The sequence below is a fragment of the Patiria miniata genome, unplaced genomic scaffold, assembly GCF_015706575.1.
Source record: "Patiria miniata isolate m_02_andy unplaced genomic scaffold, ASM1570657v1 HiC_scaffold_7, whole genome shotgun sequence".
Lineage (NCBI taxonomy): Eukaryota > Metazoa > Echinodermata > Asteroidea > Valvatida > Asterinidae > Patiria > Patiria miniata.
Window position 1 is genome coordinate 33,521,210 of NW_024037074.1, and position 25,676 is coordinate 33,546,885.

Genomic DNA, 25,676 nt, shown 5'->3' on the forward strand with positions numbered 1-25,676 from the left:
TTACCGATCACTTTCTTATTGGTTGGATCGTACAAAGGATGATCTGTTGGGTAATTTGAAAAGTCGTAGTGTTGCCCGTGAGATTGCATGTCTTTGTATATGTCATCCGTGTAAACGACAATCAACAGACTGTCCGTATCAGTATACATCAACCTGATTTGATCTCCGTACTTGTCTTTCAATCGATTGTAATAAAAATCGTACATCAGCGTCTTTGAGAGATCTAAGATACTCACTCCGCAGTAGATTGGTTTGTTTAACAAGGTTTTAGTCTTGTACGTTTCGACAAACGACAGGTCACATTCTGGAAACGGCGTTGTTGTTTTATAGCTCGGTTTTTGAATTATTTTTTTGTATTTTTCTTGATCGCTCTCGTTATTATCTCTCAGTAGGTAACCGTCTATTCGATTTCTAACGTTTTCCATCGTCTTACCAAACACGCTGTTATTCATGAGCTTAAAAAAGTCTTTCTCAAAATCAGAGGTCGCTTTTGTTCGGAGTTGCGTGTTTTTGTCGATGTAAGATTTCATCCAAGGCGCTTGTTTAAATTTTAACACGCGATGTACCTTTTTTAGTTTCAAACCAAGTTTGAGATACAATTGTAATGTGACGTAGTGCAACACGTATTTTTGTTTTGGATAGAGGGTACACGTTAATTTTTGTACGTCGCTACTAGGTTCGGTATCTAATAATTCGTTTTGATAATCAGACATCCAAGCTTGGGGTACGACCATATTTTCGGGTGCTAGGGGATAATCGTTATGCTTGGCGTGTAGATCGTGCGGGTAATCGAGGTCTACTTCAAAAAAGTAACCGGTGTTTGACGTTTTCTTCAGCGTTAATATTCTTTCTTCGGTAAACGGTTTCGAGGGTGTCCATTTAAAATCGCTGTACGGTAGATATTGACTCATTGCCCAACCGTATAGATTGTTGGCATCCAGATAAGCGATATAACTCGAGGGTTTGTTTGAATCGTAGTCATCGAGATATTGATTATTGGCTTTGTGGTATCTCATTCCACCCACGCTCGAGATACCTCCTCGTTTTGCTTTTTCAAAAAATAAATGTTTGTCTACGTCTTGCAACAGTTCGAGTTTAACTTCCGAGTGTTTCAATAGAGCATCCCAGGACAATCCGGGTGTGGTGTAATAATTGGCTGGATCTAACCCGTAGTTTGTAATACACGTTCTTCTAAAGTTTTCAAAAACGCCTGCAAGTAATAACGTATCGGTGGTCACGTACAAGTCGTGATATTCTCCTAGATTGTGTATATTAAACTCGTTCCACACGCGTTTAGCTCTGTCGTAGTCTTGTTGCGATATATGTTCGTCTTTTAGTCTGCTATAAAACTTGCTGATGGGTGGTAGGAGGGTCTCTTGAAATCTATCAAACGAGTTCATATATTCGTAGGGATAAATTCCTTTTTGTAATAGCAAGTCAGAATGTTTAAAATGCTTTTTGAGTAGATGAAACGACTCTTTTGGACAAGCTTTCACTAATTTATCCAACGACGATGCCATAAAACTAAACGAGTCTAAAAATCGTAGATTTCCTATTGAAAACGAAATATACTTTTCTGAATTTTTAGCGATCACTTGTATTTCTGTTTGACTATCATATTCTGTCATTCCCTGCATGATTAAATGCGCGTCGTAATTTTGTAAATTGTGAAAAAAGACTGGTATCGGTGTACAACCGGGTTTAATTTGTAGTTTGAGGTTACAATAAGCGTGTGAGGCACCCCTATATTTACCAGTGACGTGACAGTGATCTCTCACCTTTCTAAATTTATTAATGTTCTTGTTACAGTCGAGACATTTAGACTCAATAAATCCCTTACTATTTTTGTACTGATATTCTTTCTTTTGTTTTATCGTTTTGGGTTCTCTGGGGTTCTGGCACTGACAGTTGCTCGAATAATTGGTATAAATTGGTTTTTCGCAAATCCAACACGCGTTTGTTTTATCGTGATGATCTTTAGCTCGCTCGTTAAATTTCATGGTTTGGGGTTTTTCAAATAGGCAATTAATATCGCTTTGTAATTGTAACAACGTCGTTATAAATCTAGTTGAAGCGTCTTTACCTCTATAAGTCTCTTGATATACATTTTTACCGTCACATCGGACGACAACTAGCGAATAACCGCTAGCTTTGTGAACGTTAATCTTTTTTGTGTTTGTCTCTTTATCTGTGGATGTTGTTGTTTGTAATATGGATTCAAAGTCGGCATAAATGACAAATGGTGCTTTTTGTTTGTGCCTATAGTTTTTAAATTCTAATATCGGTACGTCTCTCTCTTCACTTGGTTGCCCGTCTATGTATTTTGGTTTACCCAGAGGAAATACAATCTTTGATGGATGTGTATCTATACCCTTACAATCGGCGATATGTTTGTCTAATTTGTTTTGATTGGTAAAATGACAAAGACATCTTCGACAAAAATATTTCTTACATTTATGTTTCGTAACGTCGTATATCAACCTCGTAAAATCTTTTATCCAACAATAGTGATGCTTGTCACCTTTAGAAATCAAAAGCAGATCGATCTCTTTCCCCTTGTAGTTTTTAGACACGTATAATGGATATATCTCACCCTCATAACCATATACGTTTATCGATAAATTATTTTGTCTTTCTATCTTGGGTATCTGATCGACCGGTGTCGGAAAGTCAACGCCTTTAAAACTGAGTCCGTCGTCTTTGGTGTATACAACAGGTTCTTCTTTATGAATTTTATAATTAGGATTATTTCTTATTTGATTTTTTACTTTATCCGTATACAACTCAAGAGCAGCTCTCAAACACCATCTCAAACACTCATCGTCTTTGTTTTTGATGTTGATCATCGCCTTCTTAATTTTAAGATATTCGGGTAGGTCTATGTAGGAACTACCTCTCGCTGGATTATATCTGTTGATGTTGATGTATAACGCCATTATCTTTTTTAAAACCCAACCCGATCCTTGATTCGTATACCTTTCATCCTTTTTGAATAGCTCTTCGATCTCTTCTTTTAAAGCCTGTTTTATTTGACTTTGATTTAAAACGGCTTTTTGCTTGCTATAATGAATAGCTTCGATCGTTTCGATCGTACCATCCGGTTTGGTTTTTTCGTATTTTATTTTGATTGTGAGCTCCATTTTTAAACCTCTCAGCTCTCTCAATTCAGACTTGATTTTATTGACTATTTGTTCCTTGTGCGAATCAAAAAACTTGATTAAATCGTGGTTATAAAGTCTGGGGTTTAATTCCCAGTTTCTGTAGTAATTTCTAAACCTTCTCGTTTCTCTAAAAGCTGACTCTGTAAAGTATTCGGGTTGTCTGTATGTTTTAATCGCCGAGATTAAATCTTTTTTCAAAACTCGTCCTTTATAACCCGTCGGTACGTATTCTAGATTGTGTTCGTCTACAATCTGTTTGAGCTCATGTAGTGTCTTTTTCCTCAAGTTTTTAAATTTACTTTCATAATGTTTTATCCCCTCGATGTAAACTTTACGAGTAAGAGAAACATTTTCATTGTGCGGTATATTATACCGCTGTACGTAATCACGCAGCGTGGCTTTGTTCCATTTAGAATATCCTTTGACGGTCGGTCTAAACATATTACTCTCCATTTTATTATAGAAATATAATATTTTTTCTTCATTTTTTTTTGAGGTTAGACTTTTAGATTTATAAATAATTAGACTCCCCTCATTTTAGCGACGACAGATTTTTCTCTCTCACTCTCTCCGTTAGATTTATTTTTTTTATTTTTTTTTTTTTCTTGAGATCGGGGGATTTCCCATTGGCCCTATACTACCCACAGACCTATGACAAAGTCTGGTACCCTGACTTCTCATTAATGGCCCTGTACTACCCACAGACCTATGACAAAAGTCCAGCACCCCCGCCTCCCTTACTACTCTATTGAACAGTTAGGATCACTCTTGTTCCATGACGCGGTATTTGTGTGCAAAATGCATGCTGGTGTACGCGTTCAGCGTTGCGCGTAGTGCGTATTGTTCCAAAGAGCCAGCGCTACAGCGTTGGGTTCAAACATTTTCGTGAAGGGGTGATTTGGAAGAGAGAAACACAACTTTCACCAATTTTGTATTGAAATAAAAGTTCAAATATATCAAATGCCAAGGATCTATAAGTCAGTTATATAAAACAAATATTGAGTGGCTTTCAATTGTGAAATGGGAGGAATATTATCGCTCGGTAAAATCTGGACTTTTCCAGTTCACTCGGCTTCGCCTCGTGAAATGGAAAAGTCCAGATTTTACCTTGCGATAATATTCCTGCCAATCCACGCTGATCCACCCAATATTTGTATACTGCTAACTGCAACTGCATGCTGCGCCGGTAAAAAGTTGCCAGTTAACATTTGCGTGCAGCAATCGCTATGGAGCGCATGAGTGTTGTGCAGTAAATATTGTATAATTGTAAAGGGCTTTAACCTTGTTAAAGGATATGAACGATGAATCGACATTCACAAAAAAAATCACCGTTGACAAAAAATGGCACTTAACAATAAAACACCGCAACTTTACAATAAACTAGCATCACAGTCGTGTTTGTATTTGCGTACTTTTTTTTATTTCAAATATTCAAGCCGGCAAAAATCTATTCGAATAATCGGTTTGATGATTGAATATATGAATATTCCGTATATTTGGGACAGCCCTAGTTACTTAGTCCCGAAAAGTCAGGTTTAAGACCTTTGTTATGTGTAAAGTTAAAGTTATCTATTGATACCATTTGAAACACCAAATCTGGGTTTGTCTCAATGACATTTGCAATATGCTGTAACTTCCCAACCAGAGTAATCAATCACTTTTGCTTGGCACTGAACAAAAGCCTTTCAAAAATCAGTGTAATTTAACCCCAACTCCCTAGGCCTTTTTGCTAGGATGTAGCCTCAATCCTGCAAAATCCTCCAATTGACCTCATGAAAAAATAGCACATAGCCTCAATCCTGCAAATTCCTCCTTGATTTCTTGAATATGGTCCGTGGAGAGGTGACCACTGCCTGAATCCTGCAAAATCCTCCGGCTATGACTGTCAATAGGCTGAGGCAGAGGCAGTGACATCCTGGAGCAGTGTGGAGGATTTCAAGTATAATCAAGGACTAAATTGATGCATGGCTGAGCATAAACAACACAAGGTCCGGCCCAAGACCTTGACACAGTGCATCCTCTGAAATCAGCAACACACTTTTGCCATGTAACCACAATCCTGCAAATTCCTCTAATTTGCAAAAAGGATTTTGGAGGATTTGGGATGGTTAGGGTTACTCCTTATTATTATGAAGATGGCAACATGTGTCTGTTTCTTTTTTTAGTGTTCATGACTTTCTCCGTATTGTCACTTCTTTCCTCCTCGTTTTCTAAGGAGTACGTAAGCTGAGGATCTGGAGTCGAGACTGTATCTTACAGTACACCAGCGAAGATCTGAATGGTTTAGAGCAGGCCTTGTCATGGAAGTGAGTGGGCAACACTCGGCTCTTGTTACAATAATTAATTCATTTATATAACGCAAATTCCATAAAATATGAGAAACCCTTTTCAATTTTGTCCACATTCGACTCATTTTTTTAAAGAAGAGAGGCAATGTCCAAACTAACAATACGTGATGAAATGCGCTTAATTGGGCTACAAAATGCGTTTTAAACGAAATGATGTTAAAAGTGGAAAGAGCATTTAAAAGTAGGAACGTCCACACCACCATCCTTTAAAAACTGGGCATTTTTGTGTTATTCTTGCGAGAACCATGTGAGAACGAAGTTCCGGGGTCAACATTTTGACTTTAAAATGTGAATTATGTGTACCGTACATTGAATGGTAACGGCTGGATATGCGTATGCCTATGCCACAAAATGTCCGCCATGTCCCATGTAAACAACCAGATTTTTCCTTCTTTTCTTGGGAACGGTAAGACATTAGGTTAGTTTCCTTTCAGCCACACCTTTGAAAAAGGATAAGTAAACAATCCAAAGCATTACATTTTCGGGGATTTCAGTCAGTAATGCCCCTTTAACATTATTCCTTTGGCCGAAACAAATTATAGTTCTGCTTCCGGTTTCCCTACCTACCCTATTCTGACAGCCCCTACCCTATTTTTTTTTATTGGAAAAATGAGAAAAGAACACCCAAGAGCATCACTTTATACCTTTTACCCTTTACTACACGCAGAGGCCTCCATATAACCGTACACAAAAAAATTGGCAAAAAAACCCAAAAAATTCCCTACCTACCCTACACTATTTTCGAATGCCATGTAATCGGAAGCAGAACTATTTTTTTTTTGGCCTTGCCCCTTTACAGGTCATCTTACTACTTATTTGTGTCAACAAATTCAAATTTCCTCAGAAGTACAGCATTTTTTATAAACAGAACAGTTGCACGCCAGTCATATTTTTGCTTGGTGTGCTTTTCATCGGTAAATCGGTTAATTTGTTTGTTGGTAAAGTTGCGAAAGAATTCTGAGCGGCATTAAAATGCACTAAAACAAGCAAGTTTTTGTGCAAACTAGCTTTTTAAGTAGTAGTAGTAGTATTAGCAACTACTGGACCCCTTGTGTGTTAGTGTATGTGTAGCTAAATTAATTTTCTTCTTTGAAGAAAATAACTTAACAGTAAAATCCTTTTGGAATTGTAGACCATCCGGGAGCCTGATAGTTGTCAGCCAAAGGCTAGAGGACCGTCACGATGTCATCTTCTTTGAGAAGAACGGCCTCAGACATGGGGAATTTACCCTACCGTTTGACAAAATGGCAGTCAAGGTATGTCAAGTCCCGGAGTTTTCAGGGAAAACAGTAACCTACTGTGTTTAATTTAAATGGCTTTACAATAGAACTGAAACTGTTTTGTCCACTTGCGAACTCGTTAAATTTGCAAGTTTTTAATTAAACTGGATCATTTTTCGTAAGCCTTGTCAATGTTGGATGATTTACAGTCTTTGGTAGCAAACGGGGTATCAAAATGTAGCTAGCGAAATTCCCCAAAGGTCTATATAAATGACGTCATCATAAGACGATCAGATTCAAAATTATGACCCCTCCAATGAGTGTGGACTTCTTTTTTTTGTTTGGTGTTTATTACCAATAGTATCAGCAACGTTACTGTTTCTACTGCCACTTCAAAGTAAGAATCTGGGCCCAATTTCACGGCGCTGCTTAACAGTTAGCAGAAAAGTTGTGTTTAGCATAGCAGAAAAATTTGCTAACCTTAAGCACTATTTCACGGCGTGTGTGTGCTAACGGTCGCACGTGCATGGAGATTTCTATTGTTACATCACTAAGTTAAGCAAATTTTTCCTCTGAAGTAAGCATGCCTTTTGCTGTGCTTATGCTTACGGTATGTCTCCATGAAATAGACGGAGGCTCTGTTAGCAGAAAATCGTGTGCTTAGCAGCGCCGTGAAATTGGGCCCTGGTTGTTTTGTTTCGTGCTATTCTTTTGATGCTTGAGCAGAAAAATAGCAAGAAGTTTTGTTTTTGCTGTAATCAATTCTGGGTTTTTTAGCATGTGTGTTAAACTAAGTATCTACATGACGGCCAGTCAATGGCAAAAAACTGTACTCCTGACAAGCTAAGACACCTGCACTATTAAGGAGGTGGTGGGTTCTTGTCCCTTATGATCAAGCTCTTGGACGGCACTCAAGTTATAAAAGTCAGGTTGGCGTACATTTCTTCCTCCGCTGTGACCCGGGTTCGAAACCCACCTGGGCCAATATGTGGATTGGGTTTTCAGTCCCTGCCTGATTCCGTGGGGTCCCACAGAATATTCTTCTGGGATTTTCCTCCCACCTCTAAAACTCATTTTTTTTCTCATTGTCTTCTCTCTACGGATTTCTCCAGGCTTGCAAGCTACAGTGCCTAGGGCACTTTTGAGGAATCCTTGGTTTCCATCACAAAAAAACTTAATCAGTTTCATTGGTATGGTTTATTTTTTTTTAATTTGTCAGGTTTTTAAAATATTTCCTGCAGGTCTGTGAGATTCTTTGGAACACAGAATCCTCTGTCATGGCTGTGTGGCTCGAGGACCTCCACAGTGAAGCTGGGCAAGCTCCCTGCTCATACGGTACGGTTGGAACACTAAGACCCTGGGCGCTTTTACTTCAAACATTCCTACATCCTTCAAAATCCAGCATTGTACAGAAAAACCCAGTGGCACAGCCTCGGTACTTAAGGCTGTTTCCAAATCTCTTGTCTAGGGCTGTTGCCTAGGTTTTAGACAGTAACAACTACTTGGGAACAACGGACGAAGCCGTAGCTCTAGAAGCCTGTTTTAGACAGATATCATGGAGTAGCAAAGCTTAAAATACTGCTTAGCAAATTTGTGTGCTTAGCCAAAATTGGCAGAGTACCAGTCAACAGCAATAACCATGACATTAGCTTGTTGCTGGTAACCTGTTTTGCTAAGCACATCTTATATGTGCTTAGCAGACTTCTGTGCGTAGCAGTTCCATGAAATTGGACCATGTCCATATTCATGTGTAGCGACTTGTGTTGTACAGAAATACTTGTAGCAAAATGTGCATGAGAGAAATGTGCAAACTTTTTTGCAAGTCTATAGTATGAATATTTGCCGTGAAAGCACAAGTTTGCCTAACGTTGATAGTTGCGCTGAGAATAAACACTAAATTCAACTTGTGCTTAAGGTGACGTCATTGTTTTGCTCTAACTTATGGAACCAAAAGGCCCTGATTTACTCGTAAAAGTGGCAGTACTAAGACCAAAAAAGCCTTTTACTATATATTCATGTCCGAATTCCTTTACAAACTCCATCACTTGCGCAGGGAGGATTACAAGAATTTTGGTTTTATTTTCACTAATTGTCATTTTGCAGTTCAGTTATGGACGGTGGGCAACTACCACTGGTACCTGAAGCAAAGCCTGGATTTCCCGGCCTCTGATAGGCTGACTGCAATGCAGTGGGACCCGGAACATGGATATCGACTGCATATCATCACACAGTCTGCCAGGTACCTGCAGTATACATGGTCCTGGGCCACCAACCATAGCAAAGGGACAGATTGCAGTGATGACGCATACGTTGCTGTAATAGATGGTGGTAGGTGTAGAAAAATGCAGCCAGTGTTGTAACTGAGTCCTCTTCGGAAACTTCTAAGTAGAGACTCCCTGCGTTAAAGGGAATGTACATCATTTGCCTGCTGTAATTTTCAGAAATGAACTATTGGAGGGGTTAGTAGAATAGATCAAATATTGTTACACTGATATGTTTGAAATTTTGTGTTCGAAAATGCTGGAAAAATGCCAAGAAAAACAAAATTGTTCACGTAGTCTGGTTCCCTGACTCAACTAAAGATAAAATGAATCAATTTATAGATGCCAGAAAAATTGTAAGGTAAGGGAACCAGTCTAGCTGCTCTGCACCCGTTAAAGGGAAAATACAACATTTGCAAACATCGAAAAATAAAACTACCAAGTTGCTACGAAATACTTTACTAGGATGTTGGTAAATGACATGCTAAAGCATCCTGTAAAATTATGGCACCTGGTGTGAAGCCATTTTCAAGAAAATGTTATATTTGTATACATTTCCAACGCTGGTCGGCCGACCACCGTTGGAAAAACCTAACTATTTTTCAATTAGGCCTACTGCTTCAAATTTACCATTTTTTTTTAGTCTAAATTTTGTTTAGCTAGCTATTGGTTCCATGTTCATGAACGGGTGCAGGCCAGTTAGACTGGTTCCCTTACCTTACAATTTTCCGGTATTTTTGATCCATTTCATCTTTTGTGGAGTCAGGGAACCAGACTACTTGAATATTTTTGTTTTTCTTGGTTTTTCCAGCATTTTTGAACACAAAACGTCAAACATGTCAGTGCAACAATATTTGATCTATTATACTAACCCCCCAAATAGTTCATTTCTGAAAATTACAGCAAAAGCCAATGATGTACATTCCCTTTAATGAACATGAAAATGTATACAAAAATACCATTTTCTTGAAAATGACTTCACACCTGGTGCCATAATTTTACAGGATGCTTTAGGCTGTCATTTACCAACATCCTAGTAAGGCATTTTGTAAAAACTACTTAGTATTTTTCGATATTTGCAAATGTTGTATATTCTCTTTAACAGTAAATGGCACAAGTTTGCAGACTTAGCAAAAGTCGTCTTTTTTTATCTTGTTGCAAACGATGTTTGGTTCGTATTTATTTTCTGAAATATTTTGTCGCTAAATATTGAAAGGCATGTGTGCATTGATCAGTCAATGACATCGGCAACGTGGCCCACTAGTTCAGCTGGTTTCTGTCCGTACTGCCTAAGATATTTTTGGTGACGGGAACCAGAACACAAACACGCTGTATGCAATGAGCGTGGATCAAGGATCCATGCTTATTGGTGGTAGGCCTATGTATGGAAATGTACGCGATTCCTTTCTCTATTCTTTAGGTTAGATGCAGGGATTGCAATTTAAAAGTAAATTTAAAAACTTGTGATTACTACTTGGAAGGTAAGTTTTTGGTTGTTTTTTTTTTTTCAAATTTTATATTTTGGTTATCAAAAGTGTAATTTTTGAGTGGCAATTTTTTATTTCCAATTTTTTTTCGGCAGCAGATCCGTAATCCAAGTAATTAAAGAAATTGGCCTAAGGAATTGAAATAAAAGAATGAATTCATGAACTTTTGAATACTCATGTACATTTTTGATTTACTCACAGATAAGGTCTTGATGACCCCATTCAGGAAAATGGTGGTTCCGCCCCCAATTTCTGCCTACACAATGCACCTTCCCAAGCCTGTCAATCAAGTGTGCTTTGCTCCGCCTCCCCATAGCAACAAGATGGCCGCCCTCATGAGTGATGGCAAAATTGCCATCTATGTGAAATCAGCAGGTAAAGCTACTTTCTGTTACTTCCTGTCATTTCTTTCAAAAATTTACAAACTCTTTTTATGTGTAGATGTTTTGACTCTTTGCCTTAAAGATACTTTTATTTGGTGGGTCTTTGGGCAATTCCTCTGGGAAATTCAGTGTGAAAAATTTGCAGTTATAAAGTTTAGAAAGGCTACTTTTAGGAAACAGACTTATGAAAACACATCATATGCATAGGAGAAACAGAGTCTCAAACTGATATCTGGTTTATATTGGCTTCTTTTGAAAAAAATATTTATATAAGAGCTCATTTAAAGAAGTACACACAAAATTCAAAAATTCAATTTCCATTAACTTATGTGTGAATGGAAGCTTTGCACGAAGGAGCATATACAGGGTGGTTAAAAATAACGAAACCCAAATGTTGGGACCATTGTTTTCAAGAAGTTCTGCATATAGCATTTTCAAAATCTAGGATATGAAAGCCCAATTCATAAGCTTTCTATTAGTACAAGAATCATTCAAATCACTCATGTACTTTTCAAGTTACGGAATTTTAAACGCAACCACCATTTTAAGGTTCTGTCTACGGATCACAAAAAAGTTCATTGTTCTTTCAACAAAACGAAAACAAATCACATAGGGATGTGTGTGAATTGTTTTCGTTTTGCAGAAAGAACGCACACCTTATCTGTGATCCTTGGAACAGAACCTTAAAACAGTGTTTGTGTTTAAAATTCTGTAACTTGTAAAGTACGTAAGTGATTTGAATGATTCTTGTACTAAAAGAAAGCTTATGAATTGGGCTTTCATATCCTAGATTTTGGAAGTGCTTTATGCAAAACTTCCCTAAAAAAGTGGTCCCAACATTTGGGTTTCGTTTTTTTTTTTACTCACCCTGTACAGCTTGGAAAAAGTTTGCAGACAAACCATGTGAAGTAATTGTCTCTAAAAGCGAGGTTCTGTGAAGAATTTGATAGAGACAGAGATAACAGCTGTTTTTTTTCTCAGGATCACCTCCATTTTGGAGATATGATTGAGTCTTCACAGATAGTCACTTTGCATGTTGTACCTGCACACATCATGCTTCGTGAAATTTCAACATCAACCTCAATAGCCCTTTAGACAAAACGACATTCCGCTTTGTTTACATGGACGCTTTCTTATTGGACCTAGGTGGAGATGTCATACCCACTGGGCTATCATACAGGGTGTCCCGAAAAAAGAAAAAAAACCCTTGCCACCCTCTTTTCACAACTTAAAAAAAAAATACATGACAAATATTGATACATCTTTGACAAATTTATTTAATTAGTTTTTCCACAACGAAAAATACGTTTCCAATTGGAACAATAGTTATTGAGTTATGGCCAATTCAAAAAAGTGCTGCTTTTTCATTTTGTCCACTGCGACTGATGCTTGACTGCCACAATGAGAACAAGGGCCGAATTTTGCATCCGTGAAAAGGCAAGCATTAGTAGAGAACGGAGCAGAACAGTGAACGTTTAAGATGATAAAACAAAATAGTCCATTTCCAAAAGGAGGAATGAGCACTGTTGCAAAAGTAAAAAATAAGGGGGAAAAAAAGAAAGAAAGAAAGTTATAAAATTAAAAAAAGCAAATCTGCCCTTGCCCCAAATTCATTACATCCCTAATAAGTGACAAAGACCATGGACAAAATGAAAAGCGGCAGTTTTGTTTTTGAATTAACCATAACTCAGTAACTATTTCTCCAATTGCAAGGATTTTTTTCATTGTGGAAAAGCTGATGAAATAAATTTGTCAAATATTTATCAAGATTTGTGATATATTTGTTGAAGCTGTGAACAAAAGGGGTGGCTTGAGAGTTTGTATGAAGGTGCACATGTTCTCAAAACGTGTTGTTATTTTGCCTCAGGGATATTGTAAAGAAAACAATTGGTACAATGTCAGACTCTTTTCAATAGAGCATGTCAATAATGTAGTGTACATGTTTTCTGCTCAGGAGAGAATCACTCTTCAGACATTGACTCCACTGTCCGATTAGTGGCTGCTGGGGGCAACGGCTTCAAAGCGATGGTGACTCCACATTCATTGAAAGCAGTGCTTTGGTAAGGACTGGTGTACTATTAGGCTTATCATCGAACTTGCTTACCCATATTTGTGACATTTTTATTTTGTATTTTTAAATGTTTTTATTTGTTCATTCTTCAGTGTTTTGCAAATTTGTAGTACCAAATATGTAAAAAGAAAAATGCTTCAAAAATTATACCATCACTGTTAAGGGAAAGATCTATATTCAAACGTGTCTTTGGGATTGTGTATTTAGATGCAATTTCATTTTAAACAATGTTATGACTTGTGTGTTTTGTGCAATTTCTTTTAATTTTTTATTGTATAGCATTGAGGATGAGTCTGGTAGCCCGCTAGTACACAGCTATCCCTCACAGTATCATCACCTGCAGTGGGTCAGCAGCCAGACATTCATTCTCATCTCATCAGACCCTGGTGGTGTGGGGAGCACACTTCATCGTGTAAGCCTCTCTGAGGAAGATGTCGAGATGCCCAAACTTTGTGTCAAGTAAGCCGAAATTAGTGAACAATGATTCCTGTTATTCTTGATGTACAGTGCTTTAACTCGTTTAACCCTCCTGCTGTTTAAAAGGTCGCCAACAGTCAAAGTGTCCTTCCACTTCCCCTGGTATACTTTTAACACACCAATGGGTCACTTGACCGATTTTGACCCAAGTAACAGCATGGCTCAGAATGCATGCTTGCATTGGTGGGTTTATGAGTTTAAGAATGTTGTATATTTATTGTTGGTCTTTTGTGTATTTTAATATGCGTGTAACTTTTTTATGTTTTCATATTTCGTATCTTAAAGTGTGTGTTGTCTTTTTGAAGCTTATATGTTTTTGTAAGATCTCTTCAAGTTTTTTTTTTGTATTTAATTTTTTATTTTTATTTTATGGCAATTCCATGGTACTTCGCGTTACATTTTAATGAGTTCTTCCATCAACTCTGAGCTGTTATTTTATAAAGTCAAAGCATTTTGTAGATTTTTTTCACACTGAAGATCCCTTAAAAGTGTCTAAACTAAAAAAAAAATAAAAAATGGGCCAACAAGATAAACTGATCAAGGGATCGAGCCTAACATCATAATGTTAGCAACATTAAAAATGCTGCTAACACAGTAAAAGGCAATTACATGTAAAAGGGTAGGGCTTTTCATTGCAAATCCTCAAATAAAGCATACCAGGAAATTGGCCAGTCAGTTCCTATGCAGTTTGCCAATGAATCCTGATATTCCCTTCTTTTGTTAGATCGCAAAGTACCATCTTTGGCCAAGTCTACCGGGTATCATGCAACCCATCGACAGAGACCATCGCCGTACAGCTAGTGGACGGCAGCGTTGTCACAACAGACAATGAGCCAATAGTCAAACTGCCCCAACCGTGCACCCAAATGGCATTGTGTACTATGGGCGGACAGGTCTGTATAATTTCCACAAAAAAAAAAAATTGGATTGAATTTCAATTTCAATATTACATTATTGTGCAGTAAAGTTAATCAGTTGCCCACCCAAGGTAGGGGGCCCTCTCCAAGAGGTTATGTTTTTTTTAATTTTTTTTTATTTTTTTTTTTTATTTTTTTGGGGGGTAATTGTTTTTTTTAGCCCCATGATTTGACCATGGTGATATGTATGTGGCCTATTTTTGAGTAGTATAATAGGGGTGTGAATGGCACCAACAAAGTCAAAATAGTCCACCCCCCCCCCAAAAAAAAAAGATTTGTTTTTTGCGGCCAAAAATGTTGGGTAACAAGTTTTGATAAAAAAAATTAAAATTTCCAAAAGAAAAATTGAAAAACAAATTATGAACCCCCCAAGCCAAATCCTGGGTGCGGCAATGAAGTAAATTGTTTTGTCGACAGCTCATTGTTATTAGTTATTAACACAGAAAACAAATTAAAATCTTAAAAATGCATTGATAAACTGAACCGGGTCCCTAAAAATGCGTCGTACATAATAGGAGTTAAGTTGGATGACATCAAGACAATTTATGATTAGAGAATGAGGAAGCGGGGGGGGGGGGGGGGGGCGGGATTTCTCAGCCATCGAGTGACGAAAAATTTTGAAACTCAGTACATGCATAGAGCAACTCATCATGAACACACCCAAGAAATTTCATGACTATAGGTCAAAGGGTTTTGGAATTATGGTAATTATACATATGTACGAATGGTAATTCTGCTCTGTGTACACGACATATATGGGAAAATTCAGTTTTTATTGCGCATAGCGACGGCAATTTTTTTTGCTGCACGGCAACCCATGGTCAGATTTTTATGTTTTTGGTATCAAAAGATGCGCAAGGCTCGAGGCTTAAAAGTCATAACAGCTTGGGTCGCGAAAACAAAAAATTTCAAGGCTATCGCGGAAAAAGTTGAGGCCCCCCCCCCCCCCCCGGCCCTTTTAGGGTTAAGGACATTTATCACCCAGCTAATGAGTTCTTCCACATGATACCTTCAGGAAGAAGGATGAAATCAATTAGTGCAAAAACCAACAATTTTAGTAATAATTTTCCTAAATAGGATTCCTAAACTGTTAAACAACGTTCACCTGATTGGATTTGACTGCCGAGATGGCTTTGTTTAAATTTGTCTGCTTAAATTCTTTGATGATAGGAAGTGGTCCTTGGTTTGACAGAGAGGTATCGTTTCTACATCAACGAGACAGAGTTTGCCTCCAACTGTACCTCCTTTGCCGTGCATGATGAGTACCTCTTGATGACCACTCACAGCCACACCTGCCGCTGTATCAGCCTCAACTCAAACCCTAAAGGTACAAACAAACAATGGTAACAATGAGCTTAGCGGCACCGTAAACATACCCTAAAGAGGCCCAGAATTTAAAAATAATGTGTACAGTGGAACGTCGCTATACCAAACACCGCTTTACCGAACATTCAGCTATACCAAACATCGTCCTTGGCTCCCGATTTTTGTGTACAAAACCAACCGAACATTGTTGTTGAAAACCGTCAACAGAAGAGCGCTAAGTGGCTACTATTTCCCCATGGCATAGAAGGGGAAAGCCACCCATTGCTGTAGGTAGTAAGCTCAAAATTGTGTAATTACTGTTATTCAATAGTCGGCACGTGTTCGAAGTCATCTTTCAGTAACTACCAGGGCGTGCAGGGTGAAGTCATGAAGGGTGCCATTTATTGAAAAGGGAGTACCGGAGCACCAGCAGCTTAAAATCGCTATACCGAATGATCGCTTTTGCGAACATTTTCTGTGGATCCAGCGATGTTGTTATAGCGGCGTTCCATCGTATTTATAAAGAAAAACTCTCCACCAGTTTACTTTGTCATTTTTTGTCTGATTATTGACCGATCTGCCATTTGCCGCAGAATTGTCCATGTCCGGCAAATTTTTGAAATCCACAACAGAGAGGAAGTCTGTTTTGGTGAGAGAATGTCTTTTGGTGAGATCATCTGTCCTTGATGTGTACTTACAGTTGTCTTGATCTGTTTCTGTATCTGCAAACCTGTCTTGTGCTCCTCTCTGTAAACCTTCCTAGACCTGTCCACAGCAGAGTCCAAGTCCCTCGATGAGAGCATCCGGCGTGTGGAGCGAGGTTCTCGCATCGTGGTCGTCGTCCCTGGCGACACCAAACTCATCCTCCAGATGCCTCGCGGTAACCTGGAGACCATCCACCCGAGGGCGCTCGTCCTGTCTGCCATCAAGAAACTCCTGAACGGACTGAAGTACCAAGAAGCTTTTCTAGTCATGAAGAGACACCGCATCAACTGGAATCTGTTCTACGACCATGACCCAAAGGTGATTCATCAATTTTATGGAGGTGCTAAGCAGAAAATAGTGCCTAGCAGATATATGTGCTTAGCATGAATCAGCTTGAGAATCAATCACAAACTATATCTGTTATATTGTGTGGTTGGATGCTGTAATTTCATTGGTCTTGAACGGCCATGTGTGCAGTCTTATATACGCTGGGTTCCACATAATTAAATCTCATGTACACAGCACTGCATATAAATTGCACGTGTCGTGCACGTGTGTAGGGCCTGCCCGCCTGCTCATAACAGAGAACTGCTGATGAAGCCTGCTGTACTACATAAACTGAGCATAAGTGTAAAGGTTATGTGAAGGTAGAGCAGATCATTTGCAGCTTTCCAAAAATTAACTGACAAAATCATTGTTAAAAAACTTACTTGGTTTGAAGATGAAGATGGCATGCTGTCATTTTGAGAAAAAAAAACAATAAAAGAAGGCCATTTCCAAAGATGCGTCAAGTGATGCATTTCTGGAAATTTCTGTTAGTAGTTGGTTTGTGATTTGGCAAATCTGTGAATGGGTGCGTTCAAGCGTTGATGCAACGCACACGTGAGCAAAGTTACTATAGTTGGTTCAGTGCGTGACATCGCATAGCTGCAGTAGGCTGAATGAGAACATGTCCCAGATGGTGATTTTGGGCGCAATTCAAAACATGACCCGGCAACTTTTGAATTGAAATCGAGATGCTAGAATATTGTTTTCGGGGAATATACAGCATTCTTAATTTTTAACACTTTTGTTGCTTAAAACAAAATTCTCAACTGGCAATGAGTGGATGCACTTACTAGTTTAGTCTGCCCAACAGACACCACAAAAACATCAACCAACAGACGTAATTATTCTTGTTCAAACAGGCATTCTTCAATAACATCGACCACTTTGTGAGGGAGCTAGACTCTGCCACCAGCCTGAATCTGTTCTTGGCCGATCTCAAGGAGGAAGACACCACACAGACCTTGTATTCAGCTGCATACTCCAGGAGTCCGGAGAAGACAAAAACGGCTGGAGGGAGTAAAGTGGACGCGGTGTGTGATGCGGTCAGGGAAAGCTTGGACAGGATCGACCCAAACAAGTACGTTATCAGCTTGAATGTTGTCTGATTTTACAAGCTGTAATTAAGATTGTAAGCTAAAACATATAAAAATCCAAAAGTTTCCAGAAGCTTGCCTAGTTTTATCCGGCAATTTGATCCCAAAATCCCTGATGGTTGGAGTGGGCATTCATTGGCTTTTTACAATAAAAAATGTATGTTAGCCTTCCCCCAAATTCTGCCTTTTTTAGGGGGAGCACAGGCTTCAAGCAAGGGGCTAAACTCCCGTACCTACTCCCCAATAGTTATGCCCCTGGTTCTTTGATTTTTCTTCCCCGTGTAGATTCTTTCTGTCAGTGCTGACAGCCCACGTCAAGAAGAACCAACCAGAACTGGAAATTGCCCTGCAGAGGATCCAGCAATTGACCCAGCTAACAAGACCAGGGACAGGCAACGACCCTGGCCCAGGGTCAGGCTGTGATTGCCCCACGCCCGACGAGGCCCTGCGCTACCTGATCATCCTGGTGGACGTCAATCAGCTCTTTGACGTGGCATTGGGGACCTATGACTTCAAGCTGGTCCTGATGGTGGCTGAGAAGTCACAAAAGGCATGTCATCTCAATGTTAGATCACAGCAATTGACAGCAAGTTGACTAACCCTGAAAGAGCAGGGGCGGATTGCAATACCGTGGTCTTAGTTAACCAGCTAAACTAGTCTGACTTTTACCAGATATTGCTCTTAGAGGTCTTGGTTAAGACACCAAACTTAGCCCATTGCAATAAGCCGGTCTTTACTAAGCTTAGAGTAATGACTCACAAACAAACATTCCATGGTTATGGCCAGCTAACCAGTCTGACTTTACCCAGATATTGCTCTTGGACGGTCTTGGTTAAGACACCAAACTTGGCCCATTGCTATAAGCCGGTCTTTACTAAGCTTAGAGTAATGACTCACAAACAAACATTCCATGGTTACCGCCAGCTAACCAGTCTGACTTTACCCAGATATTGCTCTTAGATGGTCTTGGTTAAGACACCAAACCTAGCCCATTGCAATAAGCCAGTCTTTACTAAGCCTGCTTAGAGTAATGACTCGCAAACAAACATTCCATGGTTACGGGATGCGGTGCTCATCACGTGCCGTAATACCAGAGAGACTGCACAATTTTTTCAGTTTGTTCGACTCAAATCATGCGAAATCAACTCTATCAATTACCAATTATTATGTCGAGAAAATTGTATGTGCAGTACAAGTCAGTGTCATTATATTTCCTAGAAGATTCCTACTATCCTAGACAATCCTACCTCCAAGCAGTATTCTTTTATTTATATTATCAATCACTCATCAACTGAAAAAGCTGTCTGGGAAAAAAATTTTATATCATAAATACAAAATGCTTTGTATTTGTCAATGAAAAATAACGTTTTTTTCTGTACCCCCGTCAAAAATTTCAAATTTTGCTTGAATGCTACATCAGATTTTTTTAATGAAATTTTTAATAAGTTCACAAGAAATAAGTCTACATAAGTCTACAGAAATCGGTCTTCAAAAGCTTGACGCTAAAAACAAACCCATGGTGGTGATATTTGAAGAAGAAAAAAATGCACAGGGCAATGGGGCAGATTTTGTCCCCCATGTTACCAAAACATTGAGTTCGTACCTTTCGTTCCGCTGAAAACTGCTTTCTTTTTCAAGTTCGTTATTTCATGTGGTATTAATGTTAATCTCTCTCAAGATTAAATCTTTGTTGGTGCACAGCTTCAAAGCACATTTCACAAACAATGTTACAGTTAAGTTCTTTCTTATTCACAACTTACTGTAGGATCCTAAGGAGTACCTCCCCTTCCTGAACCAGCTGCGCAGTCTGGAGACCAACTACCAGCGCTACACCATCGACAAGCACCTGCGACGCTACAGCAAGGCACTGCGTCACATCAGCAGGTGCCCGGGAGATGAACGCTTCGTAGAGTGTATGAGCCTAGTGGCTGAGCACAAACTGTACAGCGAGGCACTGCAGCTGTTTGACAGGGGATCGGAAAGATACGAGGTGGGTATTGCCAACCTTTGACCTTTGTTGAGTACTCCATTGTTGTTGGGGCTAAACTTTATGGTTCTTATTAACACTGAATTCTGTGCTGTTAATCTCCATTCACTGCTTAAAGTGCAGGCGCACAAATTCTGTGCAAACATTGTAAGCACATAATCCTTGGTTGCAGAATTTACGCACAAGTCATGACCTGTTAAATTTGCTGATCATTAGCCCTAACAGAACTCAACCCATCAAACCCCTACACCATGTATTGTTGGAATCTGTCATGATGGGTACAGTACCCCTAAACTGACAGTCTTTTACATTGGGTTGGCACACCTCCAGAAACTAAGTCAGAAATATGTGTGCACAGTTTCCCATATGGTGTTGGAATTTGCCAGGAAGGGTATGGTTCCTAGTAAATCATGCTGGGGAGTTAGGGTAAGTGCGAAATTTTCTGCTACAACTAGTGCAAATTTCTCATCTGCAGTAAGCTTGCCACAGGAAGTTGTGCTTACATTGCTAGCACAGGTATTCTTGGCCTACCATCAGCCTAGAATCCTTTCTTACGGGATGTGTACATGTGTATGCTAAAATTTTGTAAGAACCGTATAGATACGCTTACTATTAGCACAGACTTTTATGATATGGTTAGTGATACACTCTTGCTTATGGTAAGCAGACTATGAGATTTGTCCTAGTTGGTTAAATTGTCATTCACTCTATTTTGAAACCCATTTTATACTAGCATAGTTGGGCCAAACCAAATATTATTAGGAACTACTCAGGTCTACCCATAGAGATCTTGTTTTCAGAAAGGTAAACTTTGTGTAAAATGACGGCTATAGGCACTCTTCAATGTAGTCACCTATTATTGTTTCAAATGTCAGACTTACCATGTACGTAATTCAAATCTTTAGAATAATTTGGTTCAGCACGATTCTGGAATTCCAGTTTGAAATTATAAGCTTTAAATAGTTTGGCACCTATGATATCCTTTCATGCAGACCACATTTCCAGCTTCCATGTACCAAACTTTAAGACCCTAAATTGTCCTGTTTCTGTTACTGTTTTTTTTTTGCTTTTTAAATTTGTTTCCTTTTGCTTCCAGGCCATCGGTATTGCATATGGCGACTACCTCCAGTCCAAGAATCGTTACGCGGATGCAGCCCTCGTCTTCACTCTCTGCAGCCAATGGGAGAGGGCCTTAGAGATGCACAGCAGGTGTGGCCAATGGCAGCAGGCCTTCTGTATGGCATCCAGATTGAATTACACAGCAGACCAGCTGGCAGAAACTGCTAGGAAGTTAGCAGGTAGAGGCATTGGTTGGTTGTTGTAACAATTAGGATATTAGGGAGTTTTGCACTTGATAGGTCATCAGTTTTTTGTGATGTTTTTACATCATACGTGACTCAGTTTCTGCTATGCATGTAAACAGCATGTACGTGTATTGGGCATTCTATAAATTTGGGGTCCACTTTTTTTCCTGTCCCTGTTACATCTGACATCTATGATTTTGTAATTCTTAATGCAGTCATCCTCCGAGAGTGATTATGAATAGCAATCTTCCCGCCCAACAAATAAAAAAATCCTTTGAAGTCACTCTTAATGGTACTTGAATGGCGAATTGCAAAGTACCATACATACTGAAATTTGTATCCTTGTGGAGACATTTCTTTGTTCTCGTGTACTTTTAGTTTTCGAGTTTGAAAGTACAGTTTCAAAATGCTCTTATTTTAACCAGAATTATTTTCGTTGGCTATACCTTGGAAATTCCTAGTTTTTGAGTAAAATCCATATATCTATTTCGTGAAAACCTTGTGGAGACGTATTCATCTTTAGAATTGCCCTGTGGAAATGTATACAATCTTTTGTTCAAAATTGTGTGCATGTCTCCAGAGGGCAAGGCGTATCAGATCAAGGTAACAGGGACAGGAAAAATGTCACACAGTTTGGACCCTAAATTCATAGAATGATCCAAATTGCTCACTTTGCGTCAGTGTGAAACACAGAGTAAATCGTCAATCTACAACTTTTACTGAAATATTCTATTCAAATACATGGTTTGATTGATAAGTGGTGAATTGCTGAGCATGTATGCACCATTTATCTTTGTTTCAAAGCTAGATTAGCCACAGATATGAGGCTTTCATCTGAGGCTGCCATTTTGGAATACTACTGCCATTGGCAATGGTTTCTGATAGTTAAGTGTATACGTACCTGTACATGATGCGACACAACCAAGGCTGATAGTAGTTAAAGATAGCTAATCATATGTTTATCAAAACAGTTGTGTGGATCAAAGCTGGGGGACCTAAGCGTCAACAGTGCATCTTAGTTTGTAGTTGACATGGATATGTTTTTTTCATTTATAAATCCACAGTGTATCTCTCGGGGCACAGGAGACACTCTGAAGCAGCTAGCATCCTAGTGGAATATGCCGACGATGTTGAAGAGGCTATCAGTGTGCTCATCACTGGATGCCATTGGGCAGAATCTCTGAGACTGGTAAGGACAAACAATAGTACTTTTTGCTGAGGTCCTGCAGTCGAATTGTAAATACTTTAATGCATTTTGATTTGAGCGGAACCAGTGATTCCAGCTGTGTATAGTTTGAGGAGGAGACCATGGGCAAATGCCTATGTCTAATGAGTGAAGAACAACAGGGTCAACTGATAGTCCTGACTCACTAAACCACTACTTAGCCTAGTTGCTGGCCAGTGAATAGAGCCTGGCAGTGCCATTGTATAGAATAGAGTGCTGTGGTTTGGAGCATTGAATTTGTGGTCTGTGGGTAATTCTACAGGTTGTGGGTTCGAGTCCATCCTGGGGTTATGGTGCGTGTGCCCTTGGGCAAGGCACTTTGTCACTCATTGCTTCTCTCCACCTAGGAGTATAAATTGGGTACCTGTGAGGGCAGAGATGGTTATTGTGATTGCTTTTAGCTGTTTTGGCCAAAAGAACTGTGTACTCCCCAGGGAGTTGAGATGGTATTTGGAATATTTCATTGGCCCAATGAGCAGGGTAATAATGATGTAGTGCTTTGAGCACCAATACTGGTTGATATGTGCGCTTTATAACTACACATTATAACTACTGCATAGTGTGCTAAATTGGGCCCATTGTGTACTCCATATGCATGAAAAGACTTCCAGTGAATGGCAATGTTGAATCAATCAAATATAATTCTGTTTCTCTCTGGGACCAACCTTACTACGCTTGTCTTGTCTTCGTATCCAAGAAAAGTTTGCGAACACTTTTCCCCAAAACCTAAGGCTCTACTTTCCAATTCTCAGTTTTGAGGTATTGAATGTTATAACTGTTGCAGATGTACAAGCACAAGAGGGAGGACATTATTGAGACGCACCTCAAACCAGCACTTGTGGAAAGTAAGTTGAAAATAAAAAATGATTTATATTTGCTGGAAAAACTTGCTGGAGGATCAAGACACTTGATCACCTGACCAAACGTTGTGATCTAATTGGTCAGTGTGCACTGCTTGATTGACAGGCAGGAAAGGTTGATTACCTCAAGTTAAAAATGTAGCACAAAGCATATTGTTATACCTCTGCCTCGAATGCTGTATTTTCATTGGCCTAGTACGATCATGGTTTGGAAAGATTTCCATATACGAAGTTCACTCAACACCCTGTGTACAAACCCTATGAGATTGGACTGAAAAATTCTAAGTGTTTTCTAAGAAAATGCTTGTAGTTTCTCACTGCTCAAATTGACTTTGATGACATGAAATTGCTATCTGGGGGCTTGTTAGTCAATACAGAGGAAAATTTATAGTGAACTTCGTATATGGAAATCTTTCCCATGTTTTAAGTTTTTTAAAAGTCATGGCACACTCCCTGTGGGATTCGTTGGTACCCATGCTATTTTCACCATGGTTTCACTCATGAGTGGAAGCAGCGAACTGTTTCGAGGGAGGCAGGGAGCAGCTATCTGTTTCGAGCGCGCACCGTGTGAGTTGACTTTCGATTGTCATAATTGTTGTGTTTATATTGCTGTTTGTTTTCGTGATTTTACATCAGAATCCAAAGAATCCAAGACAGAGGTATAACAAAACCATGGTTGACTGCTGTGATATGGGATATGATGTTTTGAACACCCTCGGGGCGCTAGCACCCTCGGCTTTGCCTTGGGTCGCTATGCACCCTTCATATCCCACATCACGGCAGTAAACAATTGTTAATTCATCAGCTTGCTTTCAAATACACGTTAGGTAATAAGTTTATGTTTTGCCTTAGTTATCTTACAATTCCTAGTAGTTGTTGGAAAGCTCAATGAAATCAGCCCCTGTGCCTAATGATAATACTAAAAGTTAGTTAAAAATTCCTCAGTAGGACTTGCTTCTTCAAATTTTTCAGTGGTGTCTTGGAAAAAGGGCCGGACCTAGTAAGTAATACATTGAAAAGGATGTTATAATTTTACAGCATCATTTTTATTTCATTTGGTATTTTAGGGTGTAGCAGCACTCAGGCCTCCCTGGAGAATTTCCTGGTGACTTTTGACAAGCACAAGAAGCGTCTTGCCGTGGTGAGAGAGAACAAGCTATGCCAGGAACAAGAGGAAGGTGCTGACTTCAACGACGTGGATGCCGACCTGTATTCTGACACCAGTAGTGTCGGGGGTAGTGCCATGGGTAGCGTCACCAGCTTTGGATCATCCAGTAGTGCGTATAGCACCAGCACAACCAGCAGTAAAACCTCAGGGTACGCACTCAGCATTCCAGATACACCCCTAATTTCCTTAGCATTTTTGGATTAGATTCTGAATTCCCAAATGCCACAGCTGTTTCCCAAATATGTCTACTTTTGTTGAGCTATACCACAAGTCTAATAATAATAATAATAATAACAGGTTCTTATGTAGCGCTTTAAGACAAATGCCAAGCGCTTTACGTTATTGTTACCCCTGATCATTGGGCCAATTAAACATTCCAAAAACCATCTCAGCTCCCTGGGGGGTATACAGCTCGATGCAGCCTGTTAGGCGCAAGGAAGCTAATTCAATCACAATGACCATCTCTGCCCTCACAGGTACCCATCTACTCCTGGGTGGAGAGAAGCAATGCATGACAAAGTGCCTTGCCCAAGGGCACAGATACCATGACTTTGGGCTGGACTCGAACCCACAACCTGCAGCTTTACCCACAGACCACAAATCCAGTGCCTTTAACCACGAGGCCACAGCACTCCAGATGTTAATGTCAAAAGTTAATTTCAATATTGAGTTTGCCATCCGTTGAAGAAATATCTGGCTTAGCCCTCAGACAGTTTATGAAATAACATGAAGGGCAAAACCAAATATTGAATTTACATCTTGCCGACGAAAAAATTCCACCTTTACAAACAGTGATTGGTTGCAGTACTCACAAATTTACTTCTCAAAGATATGAAGTGAAAATTTGAGGATAGTATCTCCAATACGGAAACATGTGTACAGAGTTTAATCATATTTTTTTATCTTCTTGTACAGGCGGTCCAGAAAGAATCGAAGGAAAGCTGAGCAGAAGAAGCGCAGCTTGAAGGAAGGGAGTAAACACGAAGACTTAGCACTACTGGACGCACTAATAGAAATCATGAAGAATGTGGATCAACTCAAAGGTAACGCTAACATTTATAAAATGTATGTATCCACCTACAAAGGAATCAAGGCATTTTGAATATCATGTCATATTAAGGAATAAATATGTAATTTGCCAGTTTTCGCAAGTATGTTTAAAACCTGCTAGGGGGTTGGATGCGGATAATGGCCCTTTCTGAAGGCGAGGGTCAATATCCGCAACCAGGACCCTAGATGGCCAAGTTCATAAATACCTTTCAGTCAAAAAGTCAAAACAAGTCAAAAACTCACAAATTTCCAAGTTCTGGTCAACATCTTTACTTCATGTTTTGTGAAACACCCCTCTGCCCATGGTTATGGTATGTACCTCGCAC

The 25,676-nt window shown here is 39.3% G+C and overlaps 1 protein-coding gene across 5 annotated transcripts in view; it reads left to right on the forward strand.

Annotated features, from left to right (window-relative positions):
* LOC119745441 (elongator complex protein 1-like) overlaps window positions 1-25,676 on the forward strand; it is a 48,987-nt gene that overhangs the window by 19,130 nt on the left and 4,181 nt on the right. For 3 of the 5 annotated variants that reach the window (XM_038221785.1, XM_038221787.1, XM_038221786.1), the window contains exons 7-24: window positions 5,377-5,467; window positions 6,642-6,765; window positions 7,971-8,064; window positions 8,833-9,057; window positions 10,679-10,852; window positions 12,815-12,920; window positions 13,211-13,390; window positions 14,133-14,301; window positions 15,496-15,652; window positions 16,394-16,653; window positions 17,523-17,740; window positions 18,042-18,306; window positions 19,522-19,746; window positions 20,840-21,041; window positions 22,112-22,236; window positions 23,057-23,117; window positions 24,200-24,449; window positions 25,216-25,343. In XM_038221785.1, coding sequence (XP_038077713.1) covers window positions 5,377-5,467; window positions 6,642-6,765; window positions 7,971-8,064; window positions 8,833-9,057; window positions 10,679-10,852; window positions 12,815-12,920; window positions 13,211-13,390; window positions 14,133-14,301; window positions 15,496-15,652; window positions 16,394-16,653; window positions 17,523-17,740; window positions 18,042-18,306; window positions 19,522-19,746; window positions 20,840-21,041; window positions 22,112-22,236; window positions 23,057-23,117; window positions 24,200-24,449; window positions 25,216-25,343 — 3,054 coding nt within the window. The remainder of the gene's footprint in view (window positions 1-5,376; window positions 5,468-6,641; window positions 6,766-7,970; window positions 8,065-8,832; window positions 9,058-10,678; window positions 10,853-12,814; window positions 12,921-13,210; window positions 13,391-14,132; window positions 14,302-15,495; window positions 15,653-16,393; window positions 16,654-17,522; window positions 17,741-18,041; window positions 18,307-19,521; window positions 19,747-20,839; window positions 21,042-22,111; window positions 22,237-23,056; window positions 23,118-24,199; window positions 24,450-25,215; window positions 25,344-25,676) is intronic. The other 2 variants (XM_038221788.1, XM_038221789.1) reach the window with 2 other exon arrangements.